This window comes from Gavialis gangeticus, unplaced genomic scaffold (genome assembly GCF_001723915.1).
Source record: "Gavialis gangeticus isolate Ggan-Ray unplaced genomic scaffold, GavGan_comp1, whole genome shotgun sequence".
Lineage (NCBI taxonomy): Eukaryota > Metazoa > Chordata > Crocodylia > Gavialidae > Gavialis > Gavialis gangeticus.
Genome location: NW_017729033.1, coordinates 84,804,988 through 84,820,491, shown reverse-complemented (window position 1 = coordinate 84,820,491; position 15,504 = coordinate 84,804,988). Strand labels below are relative to the sequence as shown.

Sequence of the window (15,504 nt, the reverse complement as noted above, 5' to 3'; positions counted from 1 at the left end):
CTGATCTGCTCAGGTCCCTTACGACCCTAGAAACTATGAAACTATGAAAATAAAAACTTTTGATTGTATGTAGTAGATTTATTTTTACCTTCAGCTATTTCATAGAAGAAATTAACATTAAATAATGATTTTAAAATCTCAGTTACATTGAAAGTTTCTAAATAGTGTAGCTATTGTGTACACTTCTCTTTTCAAAGGAAAATTCAGATTTCTTTTGCAGGATGTGATCAATGGAAAAATAAAATAAGACAAATAGATTTTCTGGTACTTGGGAAGCACAGTTATATTCAGTGTCTGAAAACGAATTAAGCAACCAATGTTATATAATAGGGCACATTATTTTGTACTATCATATTTGAAAAGTGTTAAATGTAGTACATGAGAAACACATTTAGTAAATATTTACATTCTGAAATGGCATCTTGTAAGCTGCTGAAAAACAGGTTTTTTGTTTCAGACTGAGAGAAGCATTTTTAAAGTTTTTTTGTATGCACTTAAAATATATGCAATATTTTGTTTAGTTTCAGTGTTCTGATGATTTAACCTTATAATATGATTGAATGGGAGAAAAGTGTAGTGGATTCCATGCTTAGGTGTTCATATGTGTTAGGTCCGTTCATTGCATCTGGCAAAGTAAGCGGCTGCCTGTGAAAGCTCTCTAAACCAGTTAATCTCGAAAATGCCACTTTCTGCACTTCCTTCTGCTTATCTGCTAGGTTTATATGCCTGATGCAACATTTTTTTTTTTAAATAAATTCCATTAAATACATTTTTATGGTTGATACTAACGATAAATTCTATGGCCCAAGCAGCAGTGTAACTGGGGGTGGATGAGATGGGCACCAACCCTGGGCTCTGAAATAGGAGGAGCACCTGCTGAGGCTGTATCCCAGCAGCAAGAGCAGCCCCATAGCATTGCTCTTGCAGCGGTGCATGGACACCCTGCTGCTGCTGCTGTTGGAAGAGCAAAGGCAAGAGCTAGGGCGGGCAGAGCACCCTGCTTTTGTGACTGTGGCATCTCCCCCACTTCCACAGGGGTTGCCCAGGATGCAGTCCCTGCTTGTTACACCACCGGGCCCAATTTCTCCAGCTTGTGCATACTTAAGAGTTCATGGACTTTTACACCCACTGTTAGAGGCACATAGGTCTTCATATGCATGCAGAGTTATTAACCTAAACATACCTGCATACAAGAGCCTGACTTGGCGTGCATGCCCTGAAAGATATTAATTACTTACATCAGCTATCAGAAAAAGTGCACATGCGTTGAGGCATGTACATGTTTGAAAAGTTGTTGAGTATTTTCTTTAGCATTCACCAAGTGCTTAATGCAGATTCTTTTACTGATAGGTATGTGTACAGCAGATGTGAACAACAGCTGTTTGGCAGTATAAATGCAAACTCCTTTTTTTTAGTGGATTGGCCCTTTAAGAGGTTGGAGATACAGGAGTTCAACTCATATTGGCATTAGGCTTCTAAATTTACTAAAATATTTGTGCAAACATTTGGCTCATGTTGAAACAAATTCTGAACAAAAATAACATCTTGATTATCTTGTATTCATCATACAAGAGCTCCACTGCTCCAAAGTTATTTTAACCCCATACAGTTTGGCATACAAAACTTTATTGGTTTATACCCCATTTGATTACATTGGCAGCTTCAAAAAACAACACTTTTTCAAAATGGTATTGGTATCTAGGCTACTGCTAGCTGATAGGGATTTCTGCCTCATTCTGACCCCTTCCCCCTCCACAAAAGAAAATGTTTAAAAGCTGCTACTTGGATTCAGGCAGTTAAGTTCAGCAAGTTGCACTGCTTCTCTAAGCTGTTCATATCTTTTTGTTTGCATGCATGTATGTGTTAGCATAAGACTAACACTTTGGATAAACAGTAACTGCTTCATATCCCTCTGGTGGCCTCATGCGGGCTCTTGCATGCGTTTCACAGTATAACTGCCCCTCCACAAAGAAGTAGCCCTTTTGTTTCAGGTTGATATTGCAGTCGGAGCACACAAAGCATTCTGGGTGCCGGTACTTATCACGTGCCTTCACCACGGTACCACTGTTTATAAAAAGAATTAAAAGAAAAATAGGTGGATGTTATAAAACATGATTAAAATACTTTTCTCTGTATCTGTACCATTTGAAGAGATATGCTTCAGTTTGTTATAACTATAACAAAATTGAGAACAAAGAACTTACACAATGCCATTTCCACATCTGTCACATAATGGCACCTTTTGTACGCTTCCTGTACCAGTAGGAATCTTTGTTACTGGTGCTTTCACACTTCTTATACCTGTAGGACGTCCTTCTAAGAAACAAGACATAGTCAATTATTTACAATGTAATATAGATGCACCTGGCTATGATTCAGTGCTTTGCTGTAATATGTCTACTTCTCTATTGATTTATAAGCTTTCACTTCCATCAAATAAAGTTGAAGTTTCTGTAAACAAAAATCTTGCTTTCCTTTTGTGATACCATAATTCTAAGGGTCAAATTGTGTCTCGCTGAAATTACTTCCATATTGCCATTAACTTCATTGGGATAGGATTGTGCCTTGAATGGTGTTCTCTATTAGGGTCTTGAAAAGATTACTTCATGTCTATAGAATTAACTTGAAAATGGATTCTAAAAGATTGATACCACACTATGAATAGAAAATTAATCATCACAAAATGGATGCAGAAGTGCATTATGATGTATACATCCATTTTTCATGTCACTGCTTAGTTTTAGCATTTTAGGTTAATTTCTTTACTATAAATTTACTATTTATTTACTATAAATAAAACAGACAGAATTTCACAATTTCTCATCTGCTTTGTTTTTGACAGCTCACCAATTATAATAATTTTGATGCAGTATAATTAGAGGGAAATGAAGGTGCAATCCATATTGTCCTCTCAAACCAATTTTAGCATGGTTTTTCTTTCCATTTAGAATGGGGGGAACTTAATTTTAGAGAGTTTTAAATCCTTCCTCCTCCTTTTCCTGGTTTAGAAAGAAATCATCATACATTTTATCTTTCACTGGTATTTTTATCCTATCCCCAAACTTCTCTCATGTAAGGTTTTTATTAAGTCAAACAATTTTTGCACATTAACAGTCTTAACTATCTGACAAAGTAGTCTGAAAAATGATTGACATGTAAGTCTGAAGTCTATTTTGTTGTTTTTGTAGCATGTTAAAGATTTAAAAAGGGCCAATCAGTAAAGGGCTGGAATATTATCTAACATCTTCATCAAAATGTGAAGTTGTATTTATAAATCAGATTCTTATAGACACTTATAACCTGAACTCTTTTCAGATTCCCCTCTTTTCACTGATACACCAAAAATGCTGCCGAAAGACAGATGTAAATTGTTTCTAACCAGAATCTTCGGAGACTAAGTCCTGGAGCACCTTAAAGGAGCCAGACTGACGAGGTTGGCTGTGCCCCTCTTGATTGTCATGCAGCATCCTGTACACATCAGACTGAGGCACTGAGGTGGGTACTGGTTCACTGAAACATGAACAAGAGATGAGGGATAAAAGCAGTTAACCAGTGTAACTTTTAATACAGTCAAGCTGCTAGACATAGAATATAGTTCAATATATAAATTTAATATAAATAACAAATTAAAGAATACTGAATAGTTGGACTATGCGAAGCTTCGGTCCCTTAGTTTCGGCAGAGATTTGGCCCAATTCAGTGGACGAATCTCTGAATCCGAATCAAATCAGGAGACCCTTTAATCTCTCCAAATCGAATCAGAACCCCCTGAATCGATTCAGAGATTCAATGATTCAGATATAGACACAGTTTTACATGTTTTTTCTGTATATCTCAAGGTACCAGGTGGCTTGTGAATGCTTGGCAACAGACCCGGAAGTGGACCAGAAGAACTTCCTGTCCACTTCTGGGTCTGCCGGGGAGCGTGCTGGGGGGCACCACTGCACCCCCTGGCTCAGTGACTGTTGCCTCCTGGGTCTGGGGGGCATCCGGGATCTCCCCATGGCTGATTGCTGAGCTGGGGGGGCTCAGGAGAGGTCCCCGTGCACTCAGCAGTGGACCTGGAAGTGGATCAGAAGTACTTCCGGTCCACTTCTGGGTTCACCACCAAGCACATGGAGGGGGCCCCCCCGCACACACTCCTGTGGGATGCCCCATCTGCCTCACCATGGGTGCATTCATGAGCCAATCCCGGTACCTCGATGTATGTAGAAAAAACATTTAAAGCTGCATCTATAGCTGAATCGCTGATTCTCTGAATCAGCATCGAATCTTCAGATTTGGATTCAGCCGAATTGAATCAGGGACAATGATCAGAATCAAGGAATCAAATCACTGTCCCCAATTAGGGCTGAATCCAAATCCAAATCTAATACGGCCTGCTTTGCATACCCCTAATGAACAGAGCCTTTTCCCCAGATAGGCTGTTTTACACAGTGGTGAAATTCTGATACAATGATGCCTATTTTATTTTCAATAAGGTTTTGTAGCCTAAGGTGGAGTACTTCATTTAGTTTTGTGCCTTACACTGAGATTTGGACTATCTGGAGGGAGAGAGTAGAAAAGAAGATGATAAGACGTTTAAAAAAACATGAGTTATTGATAAAAGATTGAAGGAATTGAGTTTATTTAATACAGAAAAGAGAAGACGGAGGGAAGACATATGCCATCTTTTAATTTGTGAGAGTTTGTAACGAAGAGGTTAGTTATCAATTGCTGTCCATGCCTACGGAGTGGGGGGAGAGGGGGAAGGATAAGAAGAAATCAGCTTAATTTGCAACAAAAATGATTTGGGTTGAATATTAGGAAAAGTTTTCTAATTATAAGTTCAGTAAAACACTGGAAGAGGCCACCTAAGGTTCTGGTAAACCTTATAGGAGGTTGTTTAGACCAGGTTAGACAAATATCTTTTGCGGGTAGTCTAGGTATATTTGATCCAGCCTCCAGCTAGGGATTGGACTATATGATCTCTTGAGATCCCTTCCAGCAGCCCTACATTCCTATTACTTTGTGTGATGCTTTTTAATAGACAACATGTCTGTTGACTGTGTCTTTGATTTATATTTCCTTCCTTTACTGACGGATTCAACTTTTCAATTGCATTTATTTAGCAGAAAAATACCTCCATGGAGGGGTAACTTGGATTCCATTTAAGTGCTAAGTATAGTTGTTATCCATAATATTCATTATTCACTATTCTTCCTAATGATGTCGCAGGCATCATTAGCAAAATTATCAGCTACATTTAAACTGCAAATATATTACTGCTGATGCTGGAGAGAGAGACTCTAACCTGATTGTCAGTTCATAGAATCATGGAAGTCATCTAGTCCTGATCAAAGCAGAACCTTCCCCAACTAGATCATCCCAGCCAAGGCTTATTGTACCCAGGTCTTAAAAACCACCAAGGATGGAGATTCCACAACTTCACTAGGTAGCCTGTTCCAGTGCTTTACTGCCCTCCTAGTGAGAGAGTTTTTCCTAATTTCTAACTTAAACTTCCCATGCTGCAACTTGAGACAATTGTTCCTTGTTCTGATATCTGCCACTATTGAGAACAGCCTAGCTCCATTCTCTTTAGAACCACCCTTCAGGTAGTTGGAGGCTGTTATTTAATCCCCCCTCTCAGTTTTCTCTTTTCCAGACTAAAGCCCAATTCCCTCAACCTCTCCTCAGAAGTCATGTGCTCCAGCCCTCTAACTGTTTTCATTGCCCACTGCTGGACTTTCTCCAATTTGTCCACATCCTTTCTGTAGTAGGGGGTCCAAAACTGGACACAGTACTCCAGATACAACTGCTCTGGTGACAAATGGAATAATGAATCACTTCCCTTGATGTGCTGGGAATGCTCCTACTAATGCAGCCCAATATGCTGTTAATCTTCTGAATATGAGCCAACAAAGGTATAGTGTTGGCTCATATTCAGCCTATTGTCCACTGTAACTCCTAGACCCTTTTCTACAGAGCTGCTGCTTAGCCAGTCAGTACCCAGCTTGTAGCGGTGCATGGAATTGTTCTGTTCTAAGTGCAGGATTTTGTACTTGTCCTTTTTGAACTTCATGAGATTTCTTTTGGCCCAATCCTCCAATTTATTTAGGCTGCTCTGAATCCTAGACCTACCCTCCAGTTTATCTACTACTCCCTCAGCTTGGTGTCACCCAAAATTACTGAGGGTTCACTCCATTCTGTCTTACAGATCACCAATGAAGATATCGAACAAAACCAGCCCCAGAACTGATCCCTGGGGCACTCCATTAGATACTGGCCACCAAGTAGATATCAAGCCATTGATTATGACCCTTTGAGCCTGACAATCCATCCAGTTTTCTATCCATCTTACAATCCATGCATCCAACCTGTATTTCCTTAGCTAACCTGTACTTCCTTATCATAGGTTAAGTTTAGGGAACTAGCAGTCTGGTGAGTTATCTCTTGATTTATAAATAAAAAAAAATAAGATGTACAAATATAGTAAGAGAATAAATATGGGCACTCCATGTTTTTATTTTTACAGTTAAGCATTGGAAATGGGCCATTACCTAACTTTACTCTCAAAACAGCTGCAACCTCTCCAAGTTGGCAATCAAGTCACCTTCTACTCTTGGATCTACTTTACAAAATAACAATTCTCAAGGTAAATAGTTTTGAGAATGGTATTTAAAAGGAAGATATCATTCTCACTTTTAGGAAGGGTCAACAGAAACCTAAACTCCTTTGTCTTTCTGCAGAGCACCTGCTGGTCAGTCTTTCCAAGACTGTTTGATCAATCACTATTAATATAGTGATTGTTAGATTAAGAGTCATTCTGATTAATTTAATGTATATTAACAGGGAAAATAATGAAATAAATATTGTATTGTGGCAAGAATTTAAGTGCCATGCTTTGTTGAATGGAAAGTCTATTTTAAAAAAGTAATTAAGTTTACTTTTTTTTGCATTGGCTATCACATAAACACACAATATGAAAGCCTGACCACTTAAAGGCAATGGCAAAATTTTCATTGACTTCAGTGGGCCAAGATTTTACCCACAATGTTTCACATTAGTTATCTTAAACTAAGTGGTATTACTAACTAAATGTGCAGGAATGATAAAATATGGAAATCCTGGGTGCATTGTTAGAAACTATGTTCAAAATAAATATCTTTAATCTTTTGATGGATAAGGGAATTAAATAGGAGCATAGATATATAATTGAATGAACTATATTATGGCATTTATGCACAGGTAAATGTTTAGTTTAAATCCCTTATTATGAGCTTTTTCTTACTTTAATTAAAACTTATGGTAAAATTCCCATTGATTCTAAGGGTATTAGACTCAGCCTAGTATTTGTTCATCTGTTTGGGGTTTCTTTGAGAGCAAAGTTTGGAAATCGAACGGAAATAGGCTCCCTGATTGGGCAAAAAAATTTGTACTGTACTGGTATGTTAGATGGCATAAATAGTTGCAATCAACCAGATTTCTCTGAGCCATTTTTAAAAGAATATCACGATCCCTAACCATACAACTTTTAACTCTGGGTAATTAAGGCATATGCATTGCTTTTAATGTAACTTCAAAGAAGAAAGGCTGCACGTAGTAGGAAGGTTTTCTTTTAAATAAGATAAACTATATCACTGCCAATAATGGCTTTTAACTCTTCGTGTGGTTTTTCTTATTTTTAAGCAAATCAGAGCTAATGGCTGCTGTAGAATTACACAAAATACTTATTAGACACAAGATTTTAAGACAGTGTTTCCAAGTTCATGCCAAAGGAGCCACCACCAACTGAGACATTTCACAGCTGTGTGCAGGGTCAATTCCCGAACTTGAGGAAACTTAATCAGCTGTTAAATTTGATAACCATGGACTTAATTCATGATTCCAGATGCAAAAAAAGCAAGTTGTTGTTGTTGTTCTAATGCTGTTGAGGGTGACTAACCAGGCAATAAAGCAACACTGTCACTCCACAATGGTCTTGTAGGTAAAATTTTGTTTCCATCATGAACTTGGCTTAAGTACTTTTGGATAAGTATGATTTTTTTATAGTTAGACAGGACTGATTCAGCAAGGTGTTGAGTGTCCTGAATACCTATTGATGTTATTGTCTGAAAACTTAAATTTAAATATTTGTCATAATTCAATTGCAATGCCATACATATTGTTAAAAACTGTTAGTAAAATGGAATAAAAAGTAGTTAAATTGTGACAGTGCAAATAAAGGAGGAAGACAGGGAAATGATAAATTATTAATGAGGGAGCTACTGTACCTTGAAAAAAAGTTTTACACTCAAAATATTACAGGTATGGCCTGAATTTGCTTTTGGAGCCCACTTTTTAATTCTTTGCCATTTTAGGCAGCCTACTCCTAGTTGTTCAAGGATTTCAGTATGGATTTAACTATCATGGATAAAAGTAATAACTTACTGTTCTCTACACATGGAGGAGCACTGTAGAAGTATTGCACTTGACCTCAAAACCAGAGGAAGAGTACTTATGATCATTATAAAGATTCTCTAATAGACTTAGAAAGAAAGGAATATCTACAAGACCTCCTTGGCATGCAGAATTCTAGTAGAATATAGATATTAAGAGGCAGTGTAGGACAGTCTTAGACAAGCAAGATAGATAATGTAGGTCTTAGGCTTGCAAATACTTTTGTGACTGCTTAACTTTAAACAATTAAGTTGTCTAGTTGAATTCAGTGTGACATCTGTTGTACTTAAAATTAGGATAGCTTTTTCCAGAATCAGGGCCCAGATGGGGTAGATTAAGAAAATAGCTAAAGTCTTAATTTTTTATTTAGCAACAAGAAACACATTTTTTTTCAGTTACTCTGTTCTGTAAAACTTTCCTCTTGTAAATTCTGAAAGACTTTTAAAATATGGGCTAGAAAAAAAAGATCTTTCATTGAATGGCATTTTGACAGAAACTGTAAAAACATAGTTATTATTTAGATACAATGTTAACAATTGAGTATAAAAATTAGACATTGCTTGAATATAAAATTGTTTTTGCTTGTGCTCATGGTTTTGTAAATGTACTCAATGAACAGAAGGCCTTTAGTTACCTCATTAATTGAGTTTCCCCCAGAGCTGTAGAAACCTGGCCCTGTAGTGTTTCCATAATATTGTCATCTGAGTACAGCTGCAGAGGTGTATTAAACTGAGCATGTACAATCTTGACACCAGGAAGCTCCATTTCCAAGGGAATGTTAGGGGCCATCTTAGATGCAGCTTTCAGCTCAGTTGGGCAAATAGTACTAACAGTACTAACAGAAGAGGGAGTGCTACGTCCACTGCCACCATCAATACCGCAAGGAGTATTGCATCCACTGTGTTAATAGCCAATGTCAGAAAGGAGTGCGACATGAGCCAGAATACCCCAAATAAAGACAAAAATAAAGGAGTGCAGTGATGTTAACAAGCCTGAGAAGTTGGAGAAATATATCAAACAGAGAAAAGCAAAAGTATGTTTATTTTAGTTAAAAGCAGTTCCATTTTTTTAAAAAAGGTCAAGCTCAATGAAAGACATTCTATATATTTTCCCCTTTCACAGGCAGTAAATATAACTGGGAAGCTGAAGAAATTTGGCAAGTAATATTACTGTGTAATTCTCACAGGAACTATCTGGTCTTTACAAGTGGGAAACTGAAGCAGAGGGAGTTGCCCAAGATCATTCAGTAGCAGAGTTCAACTGGAACCACAAAATCCTCATTCCAGGCTTGTGTCCTAGCACTCTGTTTCCCTCTCTTCAATGAGGTTTTCTAGATCTTATGGGAGATTGTTTATAATATTTTCAAGTTATTAGTAAATTTATTTTATACATTTGCTTTATTTTGTTGAAAATTCCAAAAGTCAAGTAAAGTAACCAGACATACTTTTGCCATTCTAAATTCTAACATTTTCAGCAGAGTGTAATATGGTCCTTCACAAAAGCAATATAGATTTTTGGTCACATTCACTTTTGAAGTTGAGCTTGGCTTTGACTTCACCTCAAACCTGCATGTGGGCTACAGCTTCAATTTTACTGTAGCTGCTGTAAAGTCATGGCTCACCAATTTGGCAAAAACTTTAGAAAAACTTTTGTAAAGTAACTTAGTAAGTATCGTATCCAAAATCTTTCCAATTCTCCCAATTTCACCATTTTACAACTCTCCCCACAGGATATATGGCTCTTTCCAGCCCTAATTTGCTTCAGAGTCTTTTTTCACAAGGGAGAATTTTCTCCAGTTGTGATGGAACAATGCATAATCAAGGTCGTCCATGGTCATCTGAGAACATTTACTCCTGGAAGTGTTCACAGACATGGTTATCAAGCTCAAGGGGAAGTATGTAATACCACCTGCTGCTTCTCTTTTACATGCTAATATAGTGACTGTTCTTTCCTGGCTGAGACTAAGTAAAGACATTCAGAAAGCCCGAGGCAGATTCTCACTACTTTTGTGGCTTTTTCTAAGCACCCTAGATTAGTTTGGGAGTGAACAGAACTCATGTTCACCCTTCAGCGGAGTTGGGGTGAAGGCCTGCATTGGCTGAGGACAATGCCAAGCAGCCAGCCACCCTTGATTCGCTAGTGCAGCCCCAGCCCTGTCCCTCCTCCAGCTGTCAGCAGTGGCTGGGCAGGGTGGAGGGAGATGGGGAATGGAGCCCACCACCATGGAAGCCCTCCCCCCAACCAGCTTGCTAGCTTTTAAGTCTGGGGAGGGGATCCACTCCACATCCCCACCCTCGGTTTCTGGTGTGGTGGACAGCTGTGCAGGTCCGAGCTTCTGCTTTTGCCTGTAGCTGTCAGGTGGTCAGGCTGTGGGGAGTGGAGAAATGGAGCCATCCATTGTGTAGACCCTGCCTAGCCCCTCCCCAGACATTAGCTGGCAAGCTGGGTGGGGGAAGAGCATGCAGACAAGCACCAGCTGAGTCTAGCCCACCCACCGTGACAGGGGTGGGGAAGCCGAAATCATCCTGGGATGCCAGAGGTCAGGAGGCAATCTGGGACAGAATTTTGATAGACCGGTCTAACCTAAACTGATTAAATCTGATACTACTTCTATCCAGGTCTGTCATAGACTGAGTTCCACCAATTTTAAACTGCTCTATGTGCACTGAGCTTCTGTTTTGTTGCACATTTAGACTGATTTCCAATCAGCTATACCACTCTATGTGTAATTTTGTACCTAACCAGAATGATCCTAAATATACCAGAGAGAATTTTACATTGCACATATGAAGTTATAAAACAATTCCTGCATAACAGCTACTTTCCTGTGGAGAGGAAAAGTTCTCTATCTGATTCTTATGTAGATTTTGTGCAGGACCATATACTTAATTTCAAGACAGAAACACATTCCTTACCATAAAAGTGAAATCAAACAAAAAGAGAAGCATGTTCCAAAGCAAGCGTGCAACCCCAAATCATCAACCAGCATAAGCCAGGCAAAATGCTCAGATGAGGGTTCAGTCACAGACACACAGGCCCATATTCATAGAAACAGCGACCATGCTTTAGAGGACTTTGATCCTGCAGCAGGACAAGATTTCGAACTTATAATAGTCTTATAATCAAAGGTGGAATGCGTTGAGAAGAGGCCAAATGTAGCATAGCCATTGCAAGGAAAAGAAACACAAAATTAGTATAAAGATTCCATACTTCTGCGAGTTATTTTTGTCAGTGGGAAGTTGAAAGTTGTACCTAGACTTGATTCTATTAGGGTATGAACAAACGTTCGTGGGACTTGGTTCTGGTTTAGGCAGCTTAGTTTAAGCCACCTAAACCTGAGCTGGGTTCTGCATGTGCAGACATTCCTCACTTGCCTGCAGAGTTGTAGGCAGCTGGAGTAGGTTAGGGGAGGAAGAGCTTGGCAAGACCGGCAGGTCTGGTGGGTCTGTGGGGGAGGGGTTTTTTAGGTTGGGTTAACCTTTCATTAACTTTAATCAGGTGCACTATTTTTAGGGCAATCTAAGCCCTACAAATGCTTGCATGCTTGGCCATTTATATCATGCTAATTTTGGTTAGGGTGATCTAAATGTAATGCTTGTATGTGCCCTTATGCCCAAAAGAGATGTTTACAATTGAGATGGTGGTTTTACTCCATTTGAAAAAGAATATGTATACAGCCCAGAGAGTAGAGAACTAACTGGCAAATAAATGCTACTATCACTGCTTTGCAACTCTAGCATCATTTAAGTGAGGTTCATAATAAATAGTTGAAACTTGAAGTATACAGAATTTTACACTGCCAAAATACTTTACAAACATTAACCAAACCATGTTATCAAATTAATTTTTGTGGCTTATTTCACATCTGCTATGCTATAAAAAGGCCATTTTTCTAAAATATTCACTGAAAATGACAAATGTCCCCACAAAGCATCGCATGATTTACATATGGCATCTCAAAAGACATAATATAAAGTAGTCTTAAGTATCCAAAACTAAATAGTATGCAAGTGCTACCACAAGCAGAAAGGTAAATATACTCAGTACCCGTTCTGCATGATACATCACAGACTTGGCAACCATTAGGCTGGCTTTTGCCTCTAGATAGGTAAACAACAGTTTTTCATAGCATGATTGTTATTGGATTATTTTAGTTCACAAAGAGTCCACAATCACCATTTTCTATGAAGGAATTTCAGTATGAACAGAAACTGTACCAATCAGCCCCTGGAAGCAAATTCTAGTATTTTCCTTGGAAATGTGGTTGGTGATATAAATATTTCTCATTAGATTTCACTAAAAACTGTAACAGCTGGAAAGATTGAAAACCATTAGGACCAAATGAAATAAAGAAGTAACCCAAAATCCACATTTTCCATGCTTAAATAGTGGTGTTTCATTTTCATCATGGAAAAATATGGATTTTGGACTACATTTTAATCCAAAAATTGGGGATTTTTTAAATTTAATCAGAGAAAGCAGGATCCTTGCTAACAGGCAAGTGAACAGACATTCTCTTCTGATTCCAGAAATGCAGCCACATGATTGCAGCAGCTCAGGCCAGAAGCAGGGTGCTAGAGCAGACCTCTCTGCTTGGCTGCAGCAGACAGGTTGGGTGAAGGCTAACCTAATTTCCATGCAAAGGGGGAAAGGGAGTTGTGGGGGAGGTGCATTTTGCGATTCTGGGGGATTGTGAGTTAACTTGAATCTAGAGGGGATCTGGAACAGAAGTTTAATAAACTGATTTAACCTAAATCAGTTAAGTCTGATACTATATCCATCCAGGTTTTTTTTAAACCAGTTCCAGCTATTTTCAAAGCAGTTTATGTGCACTGAACTTCTGCTGTGTTACAGATTTGAACCGGTTTCTGATCACTTATACTAGCTTATGTGTAATTTCTGTCCCTAGCCTTCATAGTATACATTGTCACTTGTGTGACATAGTATACATTCTTGTCACTTGTGTGTCTGTAAGGTGCCTAATAAAGGTACTCTAGAAGTAATTGTGTATAATATAGTGATAAAATCATTCTAATTCAAGTATTACACATCTAATTCTGAGAGAGACAGGGAGAGAAAAAAAAAGGGTGCTAATTTGCCCAAGCTCTCTTCTTTGCAACTCATTAATACTCAGAGTTTTCTTTTATTGTGGCCTTCTGGAGCAGTCAGCCTGCTGCAGCGTGACTATGAGGGTCTTTGCCACATAGGTGGATTAGAAGTTCATCAATTTCAGGGGAAGGGCAAAAAAGACGAGTATGGGGGGGTTGCTCCCCACACCAACTGGGCTGGATTCAGCTCTTAAATAGCAAGTTTACAAGTTATACAAATGCACAAATTCCTGGCTCCATAAACCAGTAAAAACTGAGAGTTTGAGCTCAATTGTAAACATAAGCCACAGCCATTTCAGTCGTAGTGACTTCAGTTGAGTTGTTCCAGATTCACACCAGTGTAAATTAGATTAGAATGCAGACTCACTTTTTTTGGTAATGGAATTTTGAATGATGAGCCTGAGCTTTGCAAAACATGCATTTTATTGTTCAAGCTTGAACATAAACTATATAGCGTAAAGTAATTCCAAATGCATTAACATTGCTCATGAATAAACGTGAGCAATAATGAATTCAGAACAATAAACAACAATGCATTAACATTGCTTATGTACTAATAGGATCTGTAAGTGTTCATTAAAAAATGCTCATGCATCTGCATCCACCACAACATACAGTTAGATCTTATAACCTGCTTAGGCCTGAGACTACGAAAGGTTTGGGACGAATATTATGCTTGTGCTCAAAGTATCCCATATCCTGTAAAGAAAAAAGGATCGAAATAAATTTCCTTCAGGTGATGAATATTTATTTGCTGGATAAATTAGTTAACAGTAAGTTTACAAATTGTTATGAATCAATTGCATTTATGTTATAAAGTAGTATATTAAAAACACTCTTTCTGTTATAGTGAGAAACACAGATGAGTAGAGGGCAGTGTCAGAGGGAAAGATGATGTGTAATACTGCAGTCAAACCCAGAGACTGGAAACTTTTAACCTATCTTTAGTATTGCTACTATGTAGTTGAATACTCAGTCCTGAATGTCAGAAAGTAAGAAATTGCTTCATTTATCAACATTTCTGAAGAATGATAGAACTTTTGAGTGTCAGGAAGAAAAATAAAACAGCAAGAGCTGGACTTTTGATTTGAAAACAAAGCAGATCGTGATATAGCCACCAGAGAACAGATAATATGAGAAATTACCAATACTTACTTTTGAGTTGAGTTAGGAATTAAACCTCTCAGTTGTCCTTGAAGTGCATCTTGTATATTGCCAGATGAATACAGCCCAATTGGAGAATTATAGGAGGAACTCACTACCTGTCTTTTGTCATCAATATTTGCTGCTGCAACAAAAGGCTGGGCCCTTCTGTTATGAGCTGTACCAATAGGCTTGAATTCCTGTACATAATAGGCAGACAAAATACACAAAGCTACAATGCACACTGAAGCAAATAACAAGCAAAACCGACAACACTGCTATTATTAAGCTCCGCATCTTTCTCCTTTGGGACTGCTTGACTCAGTAAACACATAGGTTAGGCAGGCATTGTATGCTTTTCCATGAAAATCCCATGACCTGTGAAAGCCACGTGAATTCAGATACTATTGGTCTGCCACATGCCAAACCAAATTAGTGGTATGTATGCAATATATGTGCAAAACGTCAGTAACTTCTGAAATGGTATAAAGGTAAAAATATTTTGGGTATATTCAGCTTAATTGCTTCACTTAATTGTTAGTTGGTCCCTGTCTTCTTTTGTGTGTCTTATTAACACAGCAGTAGGAGAGAGAAACACAATTTAAAAAATGGCAAAATAGGACTGTAAACTCAAAAAGCCTAGAGAGGAAAGGATAGAGAAGTCTTAGCTAAAACTGACTAAAATCAATTTAGCTAAACTGATGTTAAATAGAAAATGTCCTTCTGAAGTGATTCTGTATTTCAAAACTAATACATAAGTCAAGAATTGGTACAAATTATGTGGCAGAATTGAAATATTTTAGCATCATAGTAAAAAAATTAGATGTGCTAGTGA

At 38.1% G+C, this 15,504-nt stretch overlaps 1 protein-coding gene and 1 long non-coding RNA gene across 5 annotated transcripts in view; one reads left to right on the top strand and one right to left on the bottom strand.

The window, feature by feature from the left end:
- Positions 1-57: 57 nt before the first annotated feature.
- PDLIM3 (PDZ and LIM domain 3) overlaps positions 58-15,504 on the bottom strand; it is a 33,285-nt gene continuing 17,838 nt past the window's right edge. The window contains exons 4-8 of one of the 3 annotated variants that reach the window (XM_019525920.1): positions 14,158-14,225; positions 9,053-9,316; positions 3,380-3,510; positions 2,205-2,316; positions 58-2,064 (exon numbers count right to left, since the gene is read on the bottom strand). In XM_019525920.1, the coding sequence (XP_019381465.1) occupies positions 1,875-2,064; positions 2,205-2,316; positions 3,380-3,510; positions 9,053-9,316; positions 14,158-14,225 (765 nt within the window). In that variant the 3' untranslated portion in view covers positions 58-1,874. Of the gene's footprint in view, positions 2,065-2,204; positions 2,317-3,379; positions 3,511-9,052; positions 9,317-14,157; positions 14,226-14,681; positions 14,870-15,504 lie in introns of all 3 variants that reach the window. The other 2 variants (XM_019525922.1, XM_019525921.1) reach the window with 2 other exon arrangements.
- LOC109303731 overlaps positions 3,406-15,504 on the top strand; it is a 140,076-nt gene continuing 127,977 nt past the window's right edge. For both annotated transcript variants that reach the window (XR_002099200.1, XR_002099199.1), the window contains exons 1-2: positions 3,406-3,495; positions 6,515-6,634. This is a non-coding gene — a long non-coding RNA (uncharacterized LOC109303731). The remainder of the gene's footprint in view (positions 3,496-6,514; positions 6,635-15,504) is intronic.